The sequence below is a fragment of the Ochotona princeps genome, chromosome 24 (assembly GCF_030435755.1).
Source record: "Ochotona princeps isolate mOchPri1 chromosome 24, mOchPri1.hap1, whole genome shotgun sequence".
Classification (NCBI taxonomy): domain Eukaryota; kingdom Metazoa; phylum Chordata; class Mammalia; order Lagomorpha; family Ochotonidae; genus Ochotona; species Ochotona princeps.
This window is the reverse complement of record NC_080855.1, coordinates 20352403-20371098: the sequence shown is the minus strand read 5'-3', so window position 1 is coordinate 20371098 and position 18696 is coordinate 20352403. Positions and strand designations below refer to the sequence as shown.

At 46.4% G+C, this 18696-nt stretch overlaps 1 protein-coding gene across 4 annotated transcripts in view; it reads right to left on the bottom strand.

Annotated features, from left to right (window-relative positions):
* METTL9 (methyltransferase 9, His-X-His N1(pi)-histidine) overlaps positions 1 to 5599 on the bottom strand; it is a 34884-nt gene extending 29285 nt beyond the window's left edge. Inside the window, exon 1 of one of the 4 annotated variants that reach the window (XM_058680263.1) lies at positions 5520 to 5599. In XM_058680263.1, the coding sequence (XP_058536246.1) occupies positions 5520 to 5564 (45 nt within the window). In that variant the 5' untranslated portion in view covers positions 5565 to 5599. Of the gene's footprint in view, positions 1 to 3183; positions 3603 to 5519 lie in introns of those variants that run through there. The other 3 variants (XM_058680264.1, XM_058680262.1, XM_058680261.1) reach the window with 3 other exon arrangements.
* Positions 5600 to 18696: the final 13097 nt, after the last annotated feature.

Below are 18696 nucleotides of genomic sequence, written 5' to 3'. Positions count from 1 at the left end.
TTTTTTTTCACTCCATCAATTGAGAAGCTGTTGCATGACCACTCCTACCAAGAACCCAGTTAGTGGGGCCTTGGGGTCCTTTTAAGTTTCAACAGCTTCACATCAGCTTTAAGTACTAACTGCAAGGCACCAAAAAAGACAGGATCCAAAGGTTTTTGTTTTTTTTTCTTTCCAACTTCTCAATCTGTCAACAATGAACATGGACACCTGCTGGCTTCTCGCTGCTCTGTGTTTCCCCAGTTAGTCAACTTACCCACAAAGCCACCTGTGATAAGAACACAGTGGTAGTAAGGAAGTGAATTTTCACCTTAGAAACACTCATTCTGCAAAGTGGCAGAAGGTAAACACTTGGGATTTGCAGGTCGTACAGCGGCAACGACTGAACGCCGCTGCTGACGCCCCAGGAGCACTCACACTCACGGGTGGCAAGAAAATGACCGTGGTCGCTCTGCTTCAGCAAAAAAAATAAAAAAAAAAACAAAACCTGTATTTGTGGACCCTGAAACTCACATTTCATCTGTGAAATTTCCAAGTTACAGTATTTGGACCTTGTTCTTCCTAACCATTTACAAATAGAAAGCTAGCCTTACTCCACAAGAATATAAAGCATCAAGGAAGGCAATCTGGCCTTCAGGCCATGGTGCCGAGCCTTAGAGAAGCGCTCATTCCCTTTGCCGGATGTGAAGCGTCACTGACTCCGAAAATCATGACATGAAAATGTGATGATGGTTGTAGAGCTGTGTGAGCGCAAAGGAAGCTGGCTTCTCCGGGCAACGCTAACAGTGATCTTTAACGAATAAACATTGTCCAAGATCGATCTTGTAAACACAGATTACTCCATCAGAAATCCTTAATAAAATAACCAGAAGGAAAATTTGTACAAAAGTATGGTTCAGTCAAATGCATAACTCTTTCATATAACTCCAAAAAAGCCAGATGTGGCTGGCCGCGGGAGCCACACACCCAAATGAACACCAGAAGATCTTGTATAAGATGATTAATGCGAAAGGGGAAAGACCATTAAAGTTACTTCGCAAGCAATCAAGTTCTATGGCAAGCCCAAGACCCTGGAATATGAAGCCCATAAGCAGTCAAAGAGTCAACCACAAAGCAGAATGACACACGATGCAGAAAACACAATGCAGAAAGGACAGCCCTAACTTCACTTTGCCTACTACACCCTTTCCACCCACATTGTCCTTTTGCTTGTTTTCAACTTGATACACGGACAATGACTTTCATTACGCAAATGTATTCAACTCAAAACAAGTATGTGGATTCATTATTCTAAGAAAAGCAGTTGATTACCTCCCAAAATATTCATCACTGGGCTGATTTTTAGCTTGAAGAATTATGCACCAAATTGCTACAGCAACTGGATGGACACACACAAACACATACACTCCGGAGTGTCTCAGCACCTGAAAACAGATTCGTTTTCCATTAAAACTGGACCAACTCAGCTTGTAAAAGGTCCACAATTACAAAGTATTCTCTGCTGGATCATGTCGTCCTAGACTCCACCCACAGCTATGAGTCCTATGGATACAACATACAAACCAGCAAGTTCTCAACGCTTAAAATAAATGTAAATCTTTTACAAGCACTGAAAACATATCAAATTGCTTTACTGGAGATAATTAAGGCAAGTATTTTCACAAACACCAATCATTGCAATGGTTGCACTTGGCCATTTCTTCCCTATCCAGGACCTTATTCCAATTGCTTGTTAAAACTGACAGGTCTGGTTCACTGTTCTACACTGTTACCAGACCAATGTGTGACATTCAGTTAACTGTATGGTAATGCATACAGTCCATTAATACTGTTTCCACTAGAACTAACAAGTTACAAGTCATTAATCCACCGCAATGTGGTTTTTCCATTAGAGTAGTGCAACATGATGGACACTTCTAACCATGTCATAATTGCTGAGGGATTTAAAAAAACAAATGTGTAAAAGTTAAGGATTCCTTTAAAAACAGAAAAAGGTTACCATATACAGTACAAGGTGAGGACTAAATGCTCCTTTCCTAAGCAAACTGCTTCCTCTCCTTAGACCATCAGCCACCTTCACTGTAACACATACCGTCAACCTGAACGGCCATTCTCTCAACAGCTAGCACAATAAGAAAAATAATAAAGGAAAACGAGAAACACATCCACACAATGATGATACGGGGAATCATTAATTATCATTCTCCCACAAGGCAAAACGCACAGCCAGCTGTAGCTTTAAGCAGCCCACACTGACAGAGTTCAGAAAGAATCCCTTCCATGAACGCAAACTCCATTATGGCCAAACACCAAATATCTCATTCCAAGGCTGGCTTGATGCATGCGTGCTTCTATAATCGGCACACACGGAAAATGTCCACTCGGCTGGTCCCATCGCATCACCACGGCCAGTCTTACTGAAGAATTTCCTGTTGCCCCGCTTTATTTTTTTAATTAAAAAAAAAATCCTTTCCTATAGGAGAGAAGTTTGCATATTCTGCCACAGGATCGCCACCCTCCTGGTCAGCTAAGTCCATCCAAGTTTCAGGGTGATCTTTCCGACCTTAAGAAGAAAAGGTTGGGGAGGACGCAAGCAGGGACCTGTCAACCCCGTTATTGAAATGCTTGGGAGGAAGACGATCCCCCACGAAGAGCTCCCCCCCACACACAATGCTCGGCTGGATTTCTTTAGGATCTCTTTGTACACACTGGGGTTCAACTAGACACAAAAAGGGGGGAAGGAGGGATGAGCTTTCATTTTTGTTGTTTCTCGAGGATCAGAAAGCTCTTGGGGGGGAAGGTTCGCTGGGTTTGTTTGGGGGGGGGATTTTTTTTCCATCTCGGAACCCGGTGGGCCTTGAAGAGCCATGCTCGGTCCCACACGTTCCTCCGGCGCTGTCGCTGGCAGCGGATCACGGAACAATGCTGGACTCCGGGGCGCCCACGCGCGGGGAGCCCGAGGAGCAGGCCGCCCCTCTCTGTCCGCGCAGGGGAAACAAAAGGCGCAGCGGAGCCCGGCGCCCGACCGGGAAAACTTTCTCCAAGGCCGGGAGCGGAGAGCCGGGCACCGTGTGCCCCCTCGCCCCGTCGCCTCCCCGCACAATGGCGGGGGGCCGCGCGCGGGAAGGCCCGGGGGGCCACCACGCCCCCCGCCTGGGCCCAGACCCCGAGCCGCCCGGCCTGTACCTGGTGGGTCTCCTTCCTGCCGCCGCCCGCGGCCGCCGCCGTCCCGCCGGGGTCACTCGTCATGTTCACGTACAGGGAGCGGGTGAGCGGGCTCCGCAGCGTCCACATCCTCCGCGCCAGCCACACGGACGCCAGGCTCAGGCACAGCCAGCCCGCCAACAGTCTCATCGGGAGGCACCGGGGCAGCTCGCGCCGATCACCGCCGGGGCGAGCAGGAGGAGGCGCCGCCGCCTCCGGCCACCGCCGCCGCCGCCGCTGCTGCCGCCGCCACCCGGGCTCGAGCCATCGCGCCCGCCTCGCCGCTCCTCCAGCCCCTTCAGGGCCAAGGCGGGTGGAGGGAGGGACGGAGGGAGGGAAGGAGGAGGAGCGGCCGGCGCTCAGCTCTCTCGCTTCCCTTCCGGCCGCGGAACGCCGCCTCGGCCGGCGCCTGTTTCCACCCGGAGCACGTACGAGACGGCGCGTTCCCTCGGGCCGGCGGGGAGGCGGCGACAAAGGGAGCGCGCGCTCTCTTGACGCGCGTTCCTGCCGCTGGCCTTTTCGGTTGCCGCGTCCCGGCGTCAGGGCGGCATTCTTTTTTTAACGTGTCTGGAGACCGGGGAGGTGACTTGCACAGGCGGTCATGGAGTCCTCGCTGCCCTACTGCACGGAGGTGTCCGCAGTTCCCGTTGGCTTTCTGCGCCTCAGAGACGTTGGGGTCCCTCAGCCCAGCCCCCCTCCCTGAGGGACTTTGACCTGGTGACCAAGATTAACCTAAAAGGGATGAGGAGGTGGATTGTCCTCGCTGCTTCGAGTCTTTTCCACCGATAGGAGTTGTGCCAGTGGTCGTGACGGGTCTACCAGCCACCCCCGCCCCACCGTGCTTAGCCAGACTAAGGCGGAGACTAAGGAGAAGGGATGCTAGCGACCGCTCCCTTCCTGTCCACCTGCCCGCGTGTTCTCCAGGCTGGCCAGTTACTGACCACGGGTTACTCATGGAACCTCTGGCTTCAGACCCTGGCGCACCCACAGTTCATCGTGTGATACACTGTTGTTGACCCTGCCCAAAAGGGAAGGACACCCTCCTCTCAAATTGAAATCCGCCCCCCCAACCTGGTTTGCTTTGGGTCAACAGAAGGAGGTGGGACGCGCGACACTGCTAAACCTCACGCTTTACCGGAACAGCCTTTCCCGGGTTGTTTGAGCGTTCGTAGCACGCGCCGTCTTTAGAAACTGCAAGGGTACACCGTGTTCCCCTGTCTGGGGTTCCTACTGCTACTGCTGCTCCAGCGACCGCTGAGGAGTAACAAGTCACTAGTATTCCACGGGCCCTCGTGATCAGCTGTCAAGGTTTGTCTGGAAATGCCTCTCACTTAACCTGCGCCAGAAATTATTTTATTTTAGTTGGAAACAAAGGAAACAAGTCCTTTTTTGGTGAATTGCACATTGCAGAGAGTTTTCGTTCATGAACTAGTAAGAGGATGGGCCACAGGGGCAAACTGATGCCTGATTGGGAATTCGGTAGGGACCTTTCCTTCACTGTGAAAGCTTGTTGCCTAATGTACTGCAAGCTGTAACCAAAAGGGGGGAATCGGGTGGGGGGGGGACATTGGGTGAGAAGACTTTGTGTTCTGTCTTTCCAGTATTCTCCCAGACTGCTTCTTTGCCCAAACCCCAAATAGCCTGTACTTGCATCATGGCTCAACAGGCTGATCCTCTACCCCATGGCGCCGACATTCCATATGAGCATGGTTTTGTATTCCGACTGTTCCACTTCCCATCCAGCTCCCTGCTTGTGGCTTGGGAAAGCAGCAGAGGATAGCCCAAGGCCTTGGGACCCTGCACCCACATGGGGAGGCCTAAAAGAGGCTCCTGGCTTCAGTTCAGCTCAGCTTTGACCATTGTGGACATTTGGGAAGTGAAAGATCTTTCTGTCTCTCTCTCTCTCTGTAAATCTGATCTGCCTTTCCAATAAAAAATAAACAAATCTTAAAAAAAAAAAAGAGTAAGACAGCTGAGCAGCAGCTCAGAAATAGCAAGTTGTGTCAGGAAGCCAGGGGTGGCTGCTGTGACCTCAAGAATGGGAATGGGAATCAAAATTTTTAAAATAATAATAATAATAAAAGAATGGGGATCAGTGGACTGCCACAAAGCTCGCAATCTCAAAGGAGCAGATCCTGTCTTGCCACCTGAGCAGCCGGCCTGGAAAAACAAGTCATCCCCTTGCTGATCCTACTCTCTGATAGCCACACAGTACTCCAGGTGTGCATCGCTGACAGGGAGCAAGCACACGCAGAAGCACAAGCACAGCGGGAGCCACTCACTCGCCTAAAGGGAGCAGAGCAAATTCAGTAGCCAACCTTGTCCAAGAGCCTGGCGTCCCAGCGCGAGGGCCTCTGGTCCATGTGAGAAGCCTGGCCGTCTCCCTTCGCCGAGAACTTCCTGCGTTACAAGTGAGGAGGAAAGAAAACAGCGAGAGTAAATATACTAAGCAGAAGTTCAGTTTGCCCTTGGGGACTGCCCGCTTCCTTCACCTAGAATGTCACAACTATATGTTAATGGCTCAGTTAAGCCGTAGTGGCCAGGGCAAGAGGCCCAGAGAAAAAGCCCTAGCTAAGCCAGTTGCCTTTGCGATGCAGCTCTGAACTGCTGTGAAATCTGAAAGGCACGCGCATGCTGCTCCAGGCTGAACCCTGCCAGCAATGTGGATGTCTCTGTGCAGGGGCCCCAGATTCCAGCTGGATCTAGGCAAGAACTGGTTGTGGCTTTAAGCCAGAAATTACAGCATTCTCATGTTCTCTCATCAAAAAGATGTTATTTTTTTGGAAAGGCAGCTTTTTATTGTTTTTGATTTTTGCATAGTTGATGAGGGTACGAAGGGTTAAGGGCTACCAAAAGACCATTATCTCCACATTCTCTGTTTTTCCTTCCTGCATGTGGGGGAAGGGGGCACTAAGGGGGAAGCCACACCCAGCCTCGCAACTGCCTCCATATCCTGGGATGGAGGATAGCCACCTGACGGAAAGGCAGGTTGTAAGAGAGAAGAAGAGACAGAGATCTTCCATCTGCTGGGTAACTCCCCCACAGTGGCTAGAGCTGGGTCTGTGCAAAGCCAGGAGTTAGAAGCTTCATCCGGGTCTCCCACATGGGGTTAGAGTCCAAGGACTTGGGCCATCCTCTGCTACTTTCTCAAGCCATTAGCAGGGAGTTGGATTGGAAGTGGAGCACCCAGGGCTCAAACTGGCAACCATATGGAATTCTGGCGCCGCAAGTAGAGGCTTAGCGTGCCATGCCTCAGTGCCAGATCACATGTTCTCTTTCCAATTACAGAGAATAATATTTAGAAAACCCACAGGGGGCCCGACACTGTAGCCTAGTAGCTGAAGTCCTCACCTTGCACGTGCCAGGATCCCATATGGGCTCTGCTTCCCTTCCAGCTCTCTGCTTGTCGCCTGGGAAAGCAGTCGAGGATGGCCCAAAGCCTTGGAACCCTGTACCCGCTTGGGAGACCTGGAAGAGGCTCCTGGCTCCTGGTTTCAGGTCAGCTCACCTGTGGCTGTTGCAGCCGCTTGGGGACTGAATCATCAGATGGAAGATCTTCATTTCTGTCTCTCCTCTCTGTATATCTGACTTTCAAATTAAAAAAAAAAAAAAAAAACAAATGGAGTGAGTGCTCCTGAGAAACCTTCCAGAATGTGGGGAATCACTGTGTTCCACACACACACTCATGGAGTTCGAGGGAGGACAAAATGAGATCCTATCTCACAGTGCCCTCCATACACTCAGCTCTGGTTATGTTACTATAGAATCATAGACTGAAGGGAGCCTTGCTCTCCCTTGGACAGGCTCCATAAGCAGTACCAGAGATGAGCACTGCCTACTGGTACTTTTATCTTAGCCCCATATAAGACAGATTCCACTAAGGAGAGTTGACTACTCAACAAGCCAATTTCTCAGAATTATTCAAATTAGAAACTTAAATATACATTTTTGTATTACCTCAATTGTCATTTTTAAAAAGTTTTATTTGGAAGGCAGAATTACAGAGAAGGACTGACAGAGAGAGGTTGATCTTCCATCTGCTTGTTCACTCTACAAATGGCCGAAATGGCCAGAGCTGAGCTGAGCCCAAAACCAGGAGCTTCCTAAAGGACTCCTATGTGGGTGCAGGGGCCAAAGACTGGAGCCATCTTCTGTAGCTCTCCCAGGCCATAAGCAGGGAGCTGCATCAGAATTGGAGCAACCAGAATGCAAGCAGGCGCCCACATGCGGTGCTGGCACCAAAGGTGGAGGCTTAGCCTAATATGACATGATGCCAGCCCTAAATTGTCTTTAAAAAAGATTTATTTATTTTTATGGCAAAGTCAGATATACAGAGAGGAGGAAAGACAGAAAGATCTTCCATCCAATGAGTCATTCCCCAAGTGACCACAACAGCTGGTGCTGTGCTGATCTGAAGCCAGGAGCCAGGAACTTCCTCCAGGTCTCCCACATGGGTGCAGGGTCCCAAGGCTTTGGGCCGTCCCTGACTGCCTTCCCAAGCCAAAAGCAAGGGGCTGGATGGGAAGTGGGGCTGCCAGAATTAGAACCGGTGCCCATATGGGATCCTGGCGCGTTGAAGGCGAGGATTTTAGCCACTAGGCCATGCTGCTGGATCCTAAATTGTCCTTTTTTAAAAGCACAGTTTCTTCATGTTATGACGGGCTTATTTTAAACTTGATAGTTTATAAATTTACTAGCTCTAAATGATGGTGGTACAACATAGTTCAAATGAGTAATGTCATGCTTTATATAATTTTAATTTTTAATATTGTTTACATAGTTGAGAAGGCTGGACGCCCATGTAGGCCTCTGGTTAAGGTGAGGAGGCTGAAGATATGTAGGAAGGTAGATGGGGTAAATGCTTCAGTTCTTTTCTTTTTTATTTCCTGTGTCTGCTGTGGGGGAAGAGGAAGGGGCCACTTCTTATTGTCAAACTACATCAGCTCCTGGGGCTGGGGAATGGCTCTTTGATGACACTTCAGAGACCAATGTGGGAAGAATGTTCCAGGGGTATTACTTGAGTGATTTTGATAGTTCTGACATGTTGTCAACTGTATTGCATCAGGGATGAAAAAATCTTTCCAAGGTCTGTTGGCTGGCCAAGTTCACTTTAGTACATCCACAGACCCAGACACTTGCTTCACAGCTTGGCTAAGAGAACCATCCAACCTGTTCTGCTTCCCATCCCCTAACGAAGCAGTCAGTGTCCTGTGCTGGCCTAGATGAACTGACTGTCATGTCCCCCATGTACATCTAGGCACACTGCACAGGCATCAGCAAGAGGAGACCAGTCCTAATAAATGCACTCCAAGGTCAGACCACATACTCTGAATTTCTCTGTGACTGGGGTTTGAGTCCAGCAATCCTGCTGGGCAATCTCCCCAGAAACCTCGCCTTGGGGGACATCAGACTTTTGAGTATGCCAGCTACTTTAGGGTCAGATTTGGTCCATTGCATGCATCAGCCAATGCACATACTGGTGGATGCAGCTGCCTGTAGTCCTATGTTTCACACAAACTGACAGGTGCTGTAACCTAGCCCAGCCCAGCCCACCACAGGTCTGGCCCTCAAGCACACCGGCAGGTGCTGTGACTTAGTTGGGGCGACCTCCGATAATCCCCACTAATCCCAATCCATCCCTGCGTTTTGTGTGTGCTGGCATATGCTGCGGCCTAGCCTGGCCCATTCTGCATCCCATCCTGCTCTTGTGCACACTCATGGGTGCTGCAGCTTACTCAGCTCAACCCGCCCCCAAACCCAGCCCACACATGCAGTCAACAAGTGTCACAGCCTTGCCTGACCTGGCCCACCCCCAGCCCCAGCTCTTGTGCTCCCCAGCAGGAGCTGCAACCTAGCAGGGGAATTTCCCGAGTTCCCATACCAGGCCCACTCCCAGCCCTGAATATCACTTGTGCAAGAAAGTGTCACAGCCTTGCTTGGCATTTGCCCTCATCTGCCCTCAGTCACAGACTTTGCGTGTGCTGGCAAGTGCTACAGCCTTGCCCAGCCTGTGCCCCTTCTAGCCCAGTTCCTGCGAGTGTGTGGTGAGTTCCGTGGTCCGGCCTGTTTCAACCTGTCACCACCCCTAGCTTTCTGCATAAACCAGCAGGTGCTGCAGTCTCACAGAGATGAGCCCACAATTCCTCTGCAGAATCTGCTCCAGTTCTCTTGTGTTCTGGTGGGTGCTGCACCAGCCTGACATGACCCATTCCTTGCTCTGACACTCATGGGCAGGTTCTGTGGCCTAGCCCTGGCAGGCATGCACTCCAGCCCTAGCTTTCATGTGCACCAGCAGGCAATGGGCAATGCTGCTTAACCCAGATCTCTCATGTGCACAGGTGCTTTGACCTGACCCAGACATGCCCTCCTCTAAACCACCCTGCCTCAGCTCCTCGCCTACCTGTGACTGCAGTGTCCCAGTCCATGGAAGCCCCGGAAGTCACTCCTCAGTGGCCCCTACTCAAATACGTTCCCAGACCGCCTTCCCAAGGCAATCTATAGCACCCTTACCCCACAATGGTGTGCAGCATGCCTGGGGGCCAAGGTGGCATGTCCTGACCTGGCATCCCCCACCTTCTGCCATGCTGCATGCAGAATTTTCCACATTTTTTTTTTAATTAAAATAGAGTAGAATAGGCAACTATGCTGTCACATTGGTATAGTTAACACAGATTTGGCATTATCCAGGCCCAGGATGCCTGCCAGCTATCAGCTGCTTCTCTCCCAGCAGTGTTAACACTTGTTGGTACAAAGCAGCCTATGCAATTGCCCACAGCTGGAGATAAATTTATTCTTTCAATTGAGTGTGCTGTGATTCCATATCTTTAGCTGTAAAGTCAGCCGTCTCTACACTTATGTTGTGCATATCTGGACTCCTTCTGAAATCCTTAAAAGAAGCCTTCACATGTAACAGATTAACTTGTGTATGGAACCTGTGTATATTTTTTACTTTACATGCCCATTAAGTAAAGTCCTTTTAGGAATAGACCTCTGAGTCAGAGCTCTGATAAAAGAGAGACTGTTGTTTTCATGCCATTTCTGGGGCACGAACAATGATCCAGAAATCCCTTATGTTAGATGAACTTTGAGCACAAGCCTGTCCTTGGCCTCTGCTGCCTCCTGTGTGTGCAGTTGATGAGTTTGGTCCTGTGAGTGGTTGATCTCTCCCGACCCCGTGCACCATGTAACTTCACAGCACTGTGTTTGGATCCCTTTATGTTGGAATCATAGACCTTCTTTATGAATATTAAGGATCCAAACTTACAGGTTATAGGATGTACATGGGAAAATTACAGCGTGCAATTGAAAAACTTTTAAAACTCAAAATCTCAGTATTTTCTAGTAGGCCAAAATTCTATGTACATTAACATAAGCGATCTTAAAAGTCTGGGTAGCATTGCATCTCTGCTGGCGTGAAGAAAGACCACTGTTTTCACTTTTGCACAACCACAAACTGGCTAGAAAATAAGCAACAGTGCTTTTATGAAAGAGGACACTTGAGCAATCAGCCAACCTGGAAATCAGACAGCACAGCTTCCCTTCTCTGGTGAAGCTGTGATTGGTATTTTTAACAACCACCACTAATCAGAGCTTGTTTTACAACTTAGTCTGGGATCTTCTTCAAACTTTTTGTGTGCAGAGCTCATTAACTCAGAGGAAAGGCGTTCCATTACTAGGAAACCAAACCCCCTGCCATTTTCATTTTCCCATTATGGTTTCCCCTTATCAAGCATTCTTTGTTCCAAAAAGTGTCCTAAAATTGACAAAGTCAATATTAAATGTGGCTATTAAGTGATTGTACAGTGGGAAGTTTATTTCTCAGTTCATCAGCTTCCTGTGCTTTAGTCTGTAGGAAAAGTTAAGATGTGGCAGGGACAGACAGTCACAGCTAGCAGCTTCCTCCACCACAAAGAATTTTCCCCCATAGCCACCACAACTCTGATGCCAGCTTCCACCTCCCACACCAGCCCCAAGGATGCAGGGATGCCAACTTGACTCGGGAATCTTCAACAAAGCGTTGCTTATTATGCTAGGGGTCTTCCAAAAGTCAATGGAAAAGTCCTCATTATGAAAAAACTATGCATGCGTTTGAAAATTTGTTGGACCAAATTAAACATTCTTAATTTCCATTTTTTTCCCCATGAGCTTTTTAAAGTGTGCTCATAGATGAATATAAAACAGGAGAAACACGTTCTTACAGCATACAGGGAGGTCAAAGGTCATCACTAGATTCAATTTTTCCAACTCTACCCCAAGACATGTGACAATCAAGCACTCTGAAGTAAAAGGTAGAGGATTCTCAAGGCTGTCTTAGTTCAAGGCAGGCGCAGGGGCTTTTCACGTTATGCCTCCCACTGCAGTGCTGGCATCCCCCACGGGCACTGGTTGGCTGCTCCACTATCGAGCCCACTCCCTGCTTATGGCCTAAGAAAGCAGTCGGGGATGGCCCAAGTCCTTGGGCCCCTGCACCCTTATGGAAGACCATGAAGAAGCGCTTGGCTTCTATTCAGCTCAGCTCTGGCCATTGTGGCCATTTGGGAGTAAATCAGCAGGTGTAAGACCTCTCTTCTGTCCTTCTCTCTGTAACTGCCTTTAAAAGAGAGATGAAGTGTTTCAATTCACCTGTCAGCAAACTAATCAAAAGAAATCCTGCAGGTCAGGGAGAAGGAAGATGAGATGGACTTGAGGAAAGATTACCAGCAAAGAATACTGCAGCCCGCAAAACTATCTGACAGCTATGACAGAGAGGTAAAGACATTCCCAAATGAAAGGGGAGAGAATTCATCACCATTAGACCTGTCTTAGAAGAAATACTAATGCAAGTTCTTCGAGCTGAAACAAAGAGAAGCTAATAAGAAAATACCAGAAGATGGAAAACTCACTAGTAAAAGCAACTATACAGAATGCTCCAATTTTGTAAATTATGTGTAAATGTATCTGTTATGAAGATTAGAAACTTAATTTAAAATAGCCGCCACATTAAAATGTTAGGAAACAAGCAATATCAAAAGCTAATATGGAACATCAAAAATTCGAAATACAAGGAGAATGCAGGGCAAGCACAAAATTCTTTATTAGTAATTCTTATTTATTCCTTTTTGTTTTTATTTGTTTTTTAAATCTTTATTTTATTTTTATCAGAAAGTCAGATATACAAAGAGGAATACAGACAAAGAGGAAGATCCTCCGTCCACTGATTGACTCCCCAACTGGCTGCAACAGTTGGAGTTGCACAGATCCAAAGCCGGAAGCCAGGAGCTTCTTTTTTTTTTTTTTTTAAAGATTTATTCATTTTATTACAGCCAGATATACAGAGAGGAGGAGAGACAGAGAGGAAGATCCTCCGTCCGATGATTCACTCCCCAAGTGAGCCGCAACAGCCGGTGCACGCCGATCTGAAGCCGGGAACCTGGACCCTCTTCCGGGTCTCCCACGCGGGTGCAGGGTCCCAAAGCTTTGGGCCGTCCTCGACTGCTTTCCCAGGCCACAAACAGGGAGCTGGATGGCAAGTGGAGCTGCCGGGATTAGAACCGGCGCCCATATGGGATCCCGGGGCGTTGAAGGCGAGGACTTTAGCCACTAGGCCACGCCGCCGGGCCCGCCAGGAGCTTCTTCCTGGTCTCCGATGCAGGTGCAGGGCCCCAAGGCTTTGGACCATCCTCCACAAGCAGGGAGCCAGATGGGAAACAGGGCTGCCAGGATTAGAACCAGCACCCATATGGGATCCTAGTGCGTGCAAGGCAAGGACTTCAGCTGCTAGGCTACCGCAGCAGGCCCTGTTTTCATATTTTATAATCAACATAAGTTTCTATCATTTCAAAAATAGTTTTTATAGCCAAAACATGTCGTAGGCTAATTCTCAGCCTGTGCACTGGCATCCTATATGGGCACTGGTTTGTGTTTCAGCAGCTCCACTCCCAATCTAGCTTGTGGCCTGGGAAAGCAGTGGGGGGTCTTGGGTCCGCCCACCCATGTGGGAGACCTGGAAGCAGATCCTGGCTCTTGGCTCCTGGTTTCACCACAGCTTAGCTTTGGATGCTGCACCTATTCGGAGAACGAACCAGTGGATGGAGATTCTCTTTCTCTCTCTCTCTCTTTAAAAATATAACTTTCAAATAAAGATAAATGTTTTTTAAGATTTCTTTTATTTTTATTATAAAGGCAGATTTACAGAGAGAAGGAGATATATAGAGAAAAACCTTCCATCTGCTGGTTCACTTCCCAAATGGCCACAATACCCAGAGCTGAGCAGATCCGAAGCCAGGAGCCAGGAGCTTCCTCCAGGTCTCCCACGCAGGTGCAGGGTCCCAAAACTTTGGGCCATGTTCGACTAATTTCCCAGGCCATAAGCAGGGAGCTGGATGGGAAGTAAAGCTGCCGGGACCCAAGCCAATGCCCATATGGGATCTTGGCACATGCAACATGAGGAATTAGCCACTAAGCTATAATGCCAGGCCCTGTGTGTGTGTGTGTGTGTGTGTGTGTGTGTTTAAAAAAAAGTTCTGCAATTCTACTGCATAGTAGGGTTATTATAATCAGTGTAATATGTATTTCTCTGTTTTAAAAACCTAGAAGATAGTATTTTGAATGTTTCCACCATTAAAAAAGTTAACCGTTTGAGGAGATAGGTTTATTCATCTTGATTGGACATTAAACAACATTTGCCAGTAATGAATGTCATATGGTATCCCGTATATATGGACACTCACATGTCTGTTAGTGGCTAAATTTTAAAGTCCTAAAACAGGCATAAACAGCATTAATTTTTTTAAATTTTTGTTTAAGCATTTATACCAAAAGACAGAAAATTTAAATTGTAGTTTCCCTTAAACATGCCACGTGACTTTAGTGAGGGAAAAAAATCACGTAAGCTTTAATATCTTGTCTGTAAAACTGTTCGTTCCTAAGGCCAAGCCATGCGTAGAGGCATAGATCTTCACTCACTGTCTTTAGGGAATCTTGAATCCTGTCGATTCTTCCCAAATTCTAGTGTAAATACAGCTGCATTTGCAGAGTACTCAAGAGAAGTCAGTTGATTCTCTGTGTTTCCCTACGCACTTTAAAAGCAAATCTTACAGATTCAGAATGTCCTAACACTCCTTAAAATAGAAAATGATTTACTACAAACAGTAATACCTGTGCGGCTCACTTGGGGAGTGAATTATCGGACGGAAGATCTTCCTCTCTGTCTCTCCTCCTCTATGTATATCTGACTTTGTAAGTGAAAAAAAAAATCTTAAAAAAAAAAGTTGAGCCTACAATTCCACAGCGCTGACTCCAACAATTATGTTCTTAACAACAGCTTCTTATGACGTGAAATCAAACCCTTGGCTTTCTTACTGCCACATATTCTTCATGCATGCACACCACACACACATTCCACCTGCTCCGTTTCACAGTATTTTAAAGCATGTCCTATTTAAAAGCACTGTCCTATTTTTGAAATTTTTAAATATTTTTTAAAATTTTTATTGGAAAGTCAGATATACAGAGAGGAGGAGAGACAGAGAGGAAGATTTTCTCTCCACTGATTCACTCCCCAAGTGACCGCAATGGCTGGAGCTGAGCCAATACAAAGCCAGGAGCCAGGAACCTCTTTCAGGTCTCCCACGCGGGTGCAGGGTCCCAAGGCTTTGGGCCGTCCTCGACTGCTTTCCCAGGCCACAAGCAGGGAGCTGGATGGGAAGTGGAGCTGCCGGGATTAGAACCAGCGCCCATATGGGATCCCAACACGTTCAAGGCAAGAACTTTAGCTGCTAGGCTACCACGGCGGGTCCTGACCTAAATGTTTCAAAGAACATTGGAGGAAAAGGACTCTGAAAAATGAACATGGGGAGCCAGTACAATAGCTTAACTGGCTAATCCCTCAGTCTGCAAGCACTGCCATCCCATATGGTCACTGGTTCGTGTCCTGGCTGCTCCATTTGCCATCCACCTCCTTTCTTATGGCCTGGGAAAACAATTGAGGTTGGCCCAAAACCTTGGGACTTTTCACCTGCATGGGAAACTTGAAATAAACTCCCGACTCCTGGCTTCAGATAGATGTTAACTCTGGCAATTGCAGCCATTCGGGGAGTGAACCAGCGGATGGAAGATCTATCTTTCCTCTCTATAAAAATCTACCTTTCCAATAGAAATACAATGTTTTTAAAATTTAAAAAAAAAAAAGGAAAGTGAACATGGAGCAAAATGTATTTTTATGTCATGAAATTTTTAGTCAGGAACCAGCCAAGATCTTCATGAAAGAAAGCCTTTCTTTCTACAATATTGCAGACAGTGTCACTCAGAAGGATGGCAGCACATATTAAGCTGCAGACATTGTGCTGAGCATCTTAATGGATGTCATCTCTTTTAATCCTCGTCACAGTGCGATGAAGTTGGTACTATTCTGACCACCTTTTTTACAGACAATTCATTCGAGGCACAGAAAGCTTCCAGTGTGCCGGAGAGTGGCCGAGTCAGGATTTTGAGCTAGGCAGTTGGAGCGTGCAGTTCACAGCCTTCAGGACAGTGCGCTACTGCCTCCTGGTGTTCATTAGCAGCCCTCAGCGAGCGCCAGCCTCCAAGTCACCTGCAGAACTGCTTCAAATGCCACTGCCAGGACTACTCCGGGATCTTGTAGATGAGGAGTTTTTAGCATAGTTCACCAGAGAAGAGAAGTCCTTAGAAGAACCAGTCTAGACTTTAATTTGTAAAAGATTTTAACCATTTAAAAACCATAAAATTATTGTTTGTTTTGTTTTGTTATGAGTTTCAGAGGCAGAGATAGATAGCTCCCATCTGCTGCTTTACCCCAGATGCCTGCAACGGACAGGGCTGGGTCAGGCCAAAGCCTGGCCTCACTAGGATCACCCGCCTGAGTGGCAGGGACCCAACTCCGCGGGCCATCACCTGCTGCCACCCAGAGTGCACGAATTGGCAGGGACTGAAAGCGGGAGCAGAGCTGGGATTCCAGCCCAGGCACTCCCATTGGGATGTAGGCATTGTCAGCTGACATATTAACCACAAGACAATTTTTCATGATTGGGATAACCTAAAAACAAAAAATGACATTTCCAAGCCATCAAATGAAATTTGCATTTTTATTTCAGGATAAACTTCCAAAAATTAAAATAATATGATAACCTGTCATTTTTAAGGCAGATAATTCACCCTCTTTAGTGTAGAACTTATGAATTTTAACAATTTCACCAACTATGTAACCACCACTGTAACCTAAAACATTTCCTTGTACACTTAGTGGTCAAACCCTGTCCTGTGTCTGGGCTCTGACAACCATTGGTGTTTCCTACATTGAATTTTGCCTTTTCCATAGTAGTGTATAAATGTCTGGCTCCTTTTGGTTAGCATAACACACCTGACATTTATCCACACTGCTGCAATGTACTATTTTTTATTTTTTTAAGATTTATTTATTTTTATTACAAAGTCAGATATACAGAGAAGAGGAGAGACAGAGAGGAAGATCTTCTGTCCAATGATTCACTCCCCAAGCGACTACAACAGCCGGAGCTGAGCTGATCCAAAGCCAGGAGCCAGGAGACCAGGTCTCCCACATGGGTGCAGATCCCAAGGCTTTGCGCTGTCCTTGACTGCCCTCCCAGGCCACAGGCAGGGAGCTGGATGGGAAGCAGGGCTGCCAGGATTAGAACTGGCGACCAGATGGGATCCCAGGCATGCAAGGTGAAAACTTTGACCCCTAGGCCACTGCTCCGGGCCCCATTTCCTTATCTTTATTATCCTTTTCTTATCAGCTAACTTATATTTGTTGATATTTTGCTGAAGACTTTGTGTCTGCATTCATGACACATTATAGTTTTCTTATATCTTTAGTTGTGTAGGGTAATATTGATCTCAGAAGATGAACTGGGAAATGTTTTCAGTTTTCTGGAAGAATCTGTGTAAAATTGGTTTTTTTTTCTTCTTACATGTTGGGTAGAATTTGCCAGTGAAACCATATGGATCTGAAGTTTTCTTTGTTGGAGACATTTTTCAGATTTGTGGAAATAAAAATTTCATAATATTTAAGAATCCATAAAATCTGGATTGATGCCACTTTTTTCATTCCTGGCATTGAAAATTGATGTCTTCTCTCTTTGAATGATTTGGCAAGAAGTTTATCAGTTTTATTGGTGTTTTCAAACAACTAACTTTTAACATAATTTATTTTTCAATATTATTAGTTTCTGGCATTTATCATTTTATCCTTCTGCTAAATTTGGATTTCATGTGTTCTTTTTCTAGTTTCTGAATGAAAGCCTAGATTATTTATTTACAACCCTTCTTTCCACAATAGCCTGCCCCATCCGGAAGCCAGGAACCCAGTTCAGATCTCCCACATGGGTGGCTGGGACACAATTACTTGAGACATCACCAGTGGCTCCCAGAGTCTGTATTAGCAGGAAGCTGAAGTTGGAAGCAAACCCAGGCACTGATGTAGGATGCAGATGTCTTCCCCGCTGCCCACACACACACAAAGATTTATTTCTTTGAAAAGCAGAGCCACAGAGAGAGAAAAAGGGAGAAAGGGAATTTTCTATCCCTGTTTTTACTCTCCAGTATATAGGGTGCAATGTGATGTTTTCGTATATTTCTACATTGCAAGAAAAGTGAAATGAAGATAAGTATATCTAGCACCTTCCTTATCATTTTTGTGGTAATGACATTTAAATATATTCTCTTAGTAGTTTTGAAATATACAGTACAATAGTGTTACTTATGATCACAATGTTGTAGAATAGATCACTGTAGCATATTTCTCCTGTTTAATGAAAATTTTGTATCCTTTGACCAAAATCCACCCTTTCACCATCTCTCCCACCCCCTGGCCTCTGGTAAGCACCTTAGTATTCTGTTTCTATGAGAATGACTTTCAAATCCACACAGAGGTGAGATCATGTGGTATCTGTCTTTCTATACTTAACATCAAATCCTCCAGGTTCTTTCACATTGTTGCAAATGATGGAATTTGCTTCTTTAAAAACAACAACAAAATTTTTTTTTTGCTTCTTTTAAGGCTACATAGTATTCCACTGTATATATTTTTTAATTTTTATTTTTTATTTTGAATTTTATGGCTTTCCATGAAGTCTGTACTAACTTATATCCCCACCTACAATGTTCCAGGTTTTCCTCTTCTCTGTGTTCTTACCAAGTATTTTGTCCTTTTGATAACAGTCATTCTTACAGATGGGAGGTGAAAGCTCATGGTGTGGTTTGAATCAACCCCTGATGGTTAGAGATGCTAAGCATCTTTCATGGACAAGCACCTGTTGATCATTCACATGTCTTCTCTTGTTCTGATCCTTTGCCCATTTATATAGGGTTATTTGTTTCCTTGCTATTAATTGGATTGAGTTACTCATACATTTTGCATGTTAGCTCTATATTAGAAATACATTTTACAAATATTTTCTTCCCACCCTTGGATTGTCTCTTCACTGTGTTAATGATTTCCTTTGCTGTGCAGGAGGGTTTTAGCTTTATATAATCTTT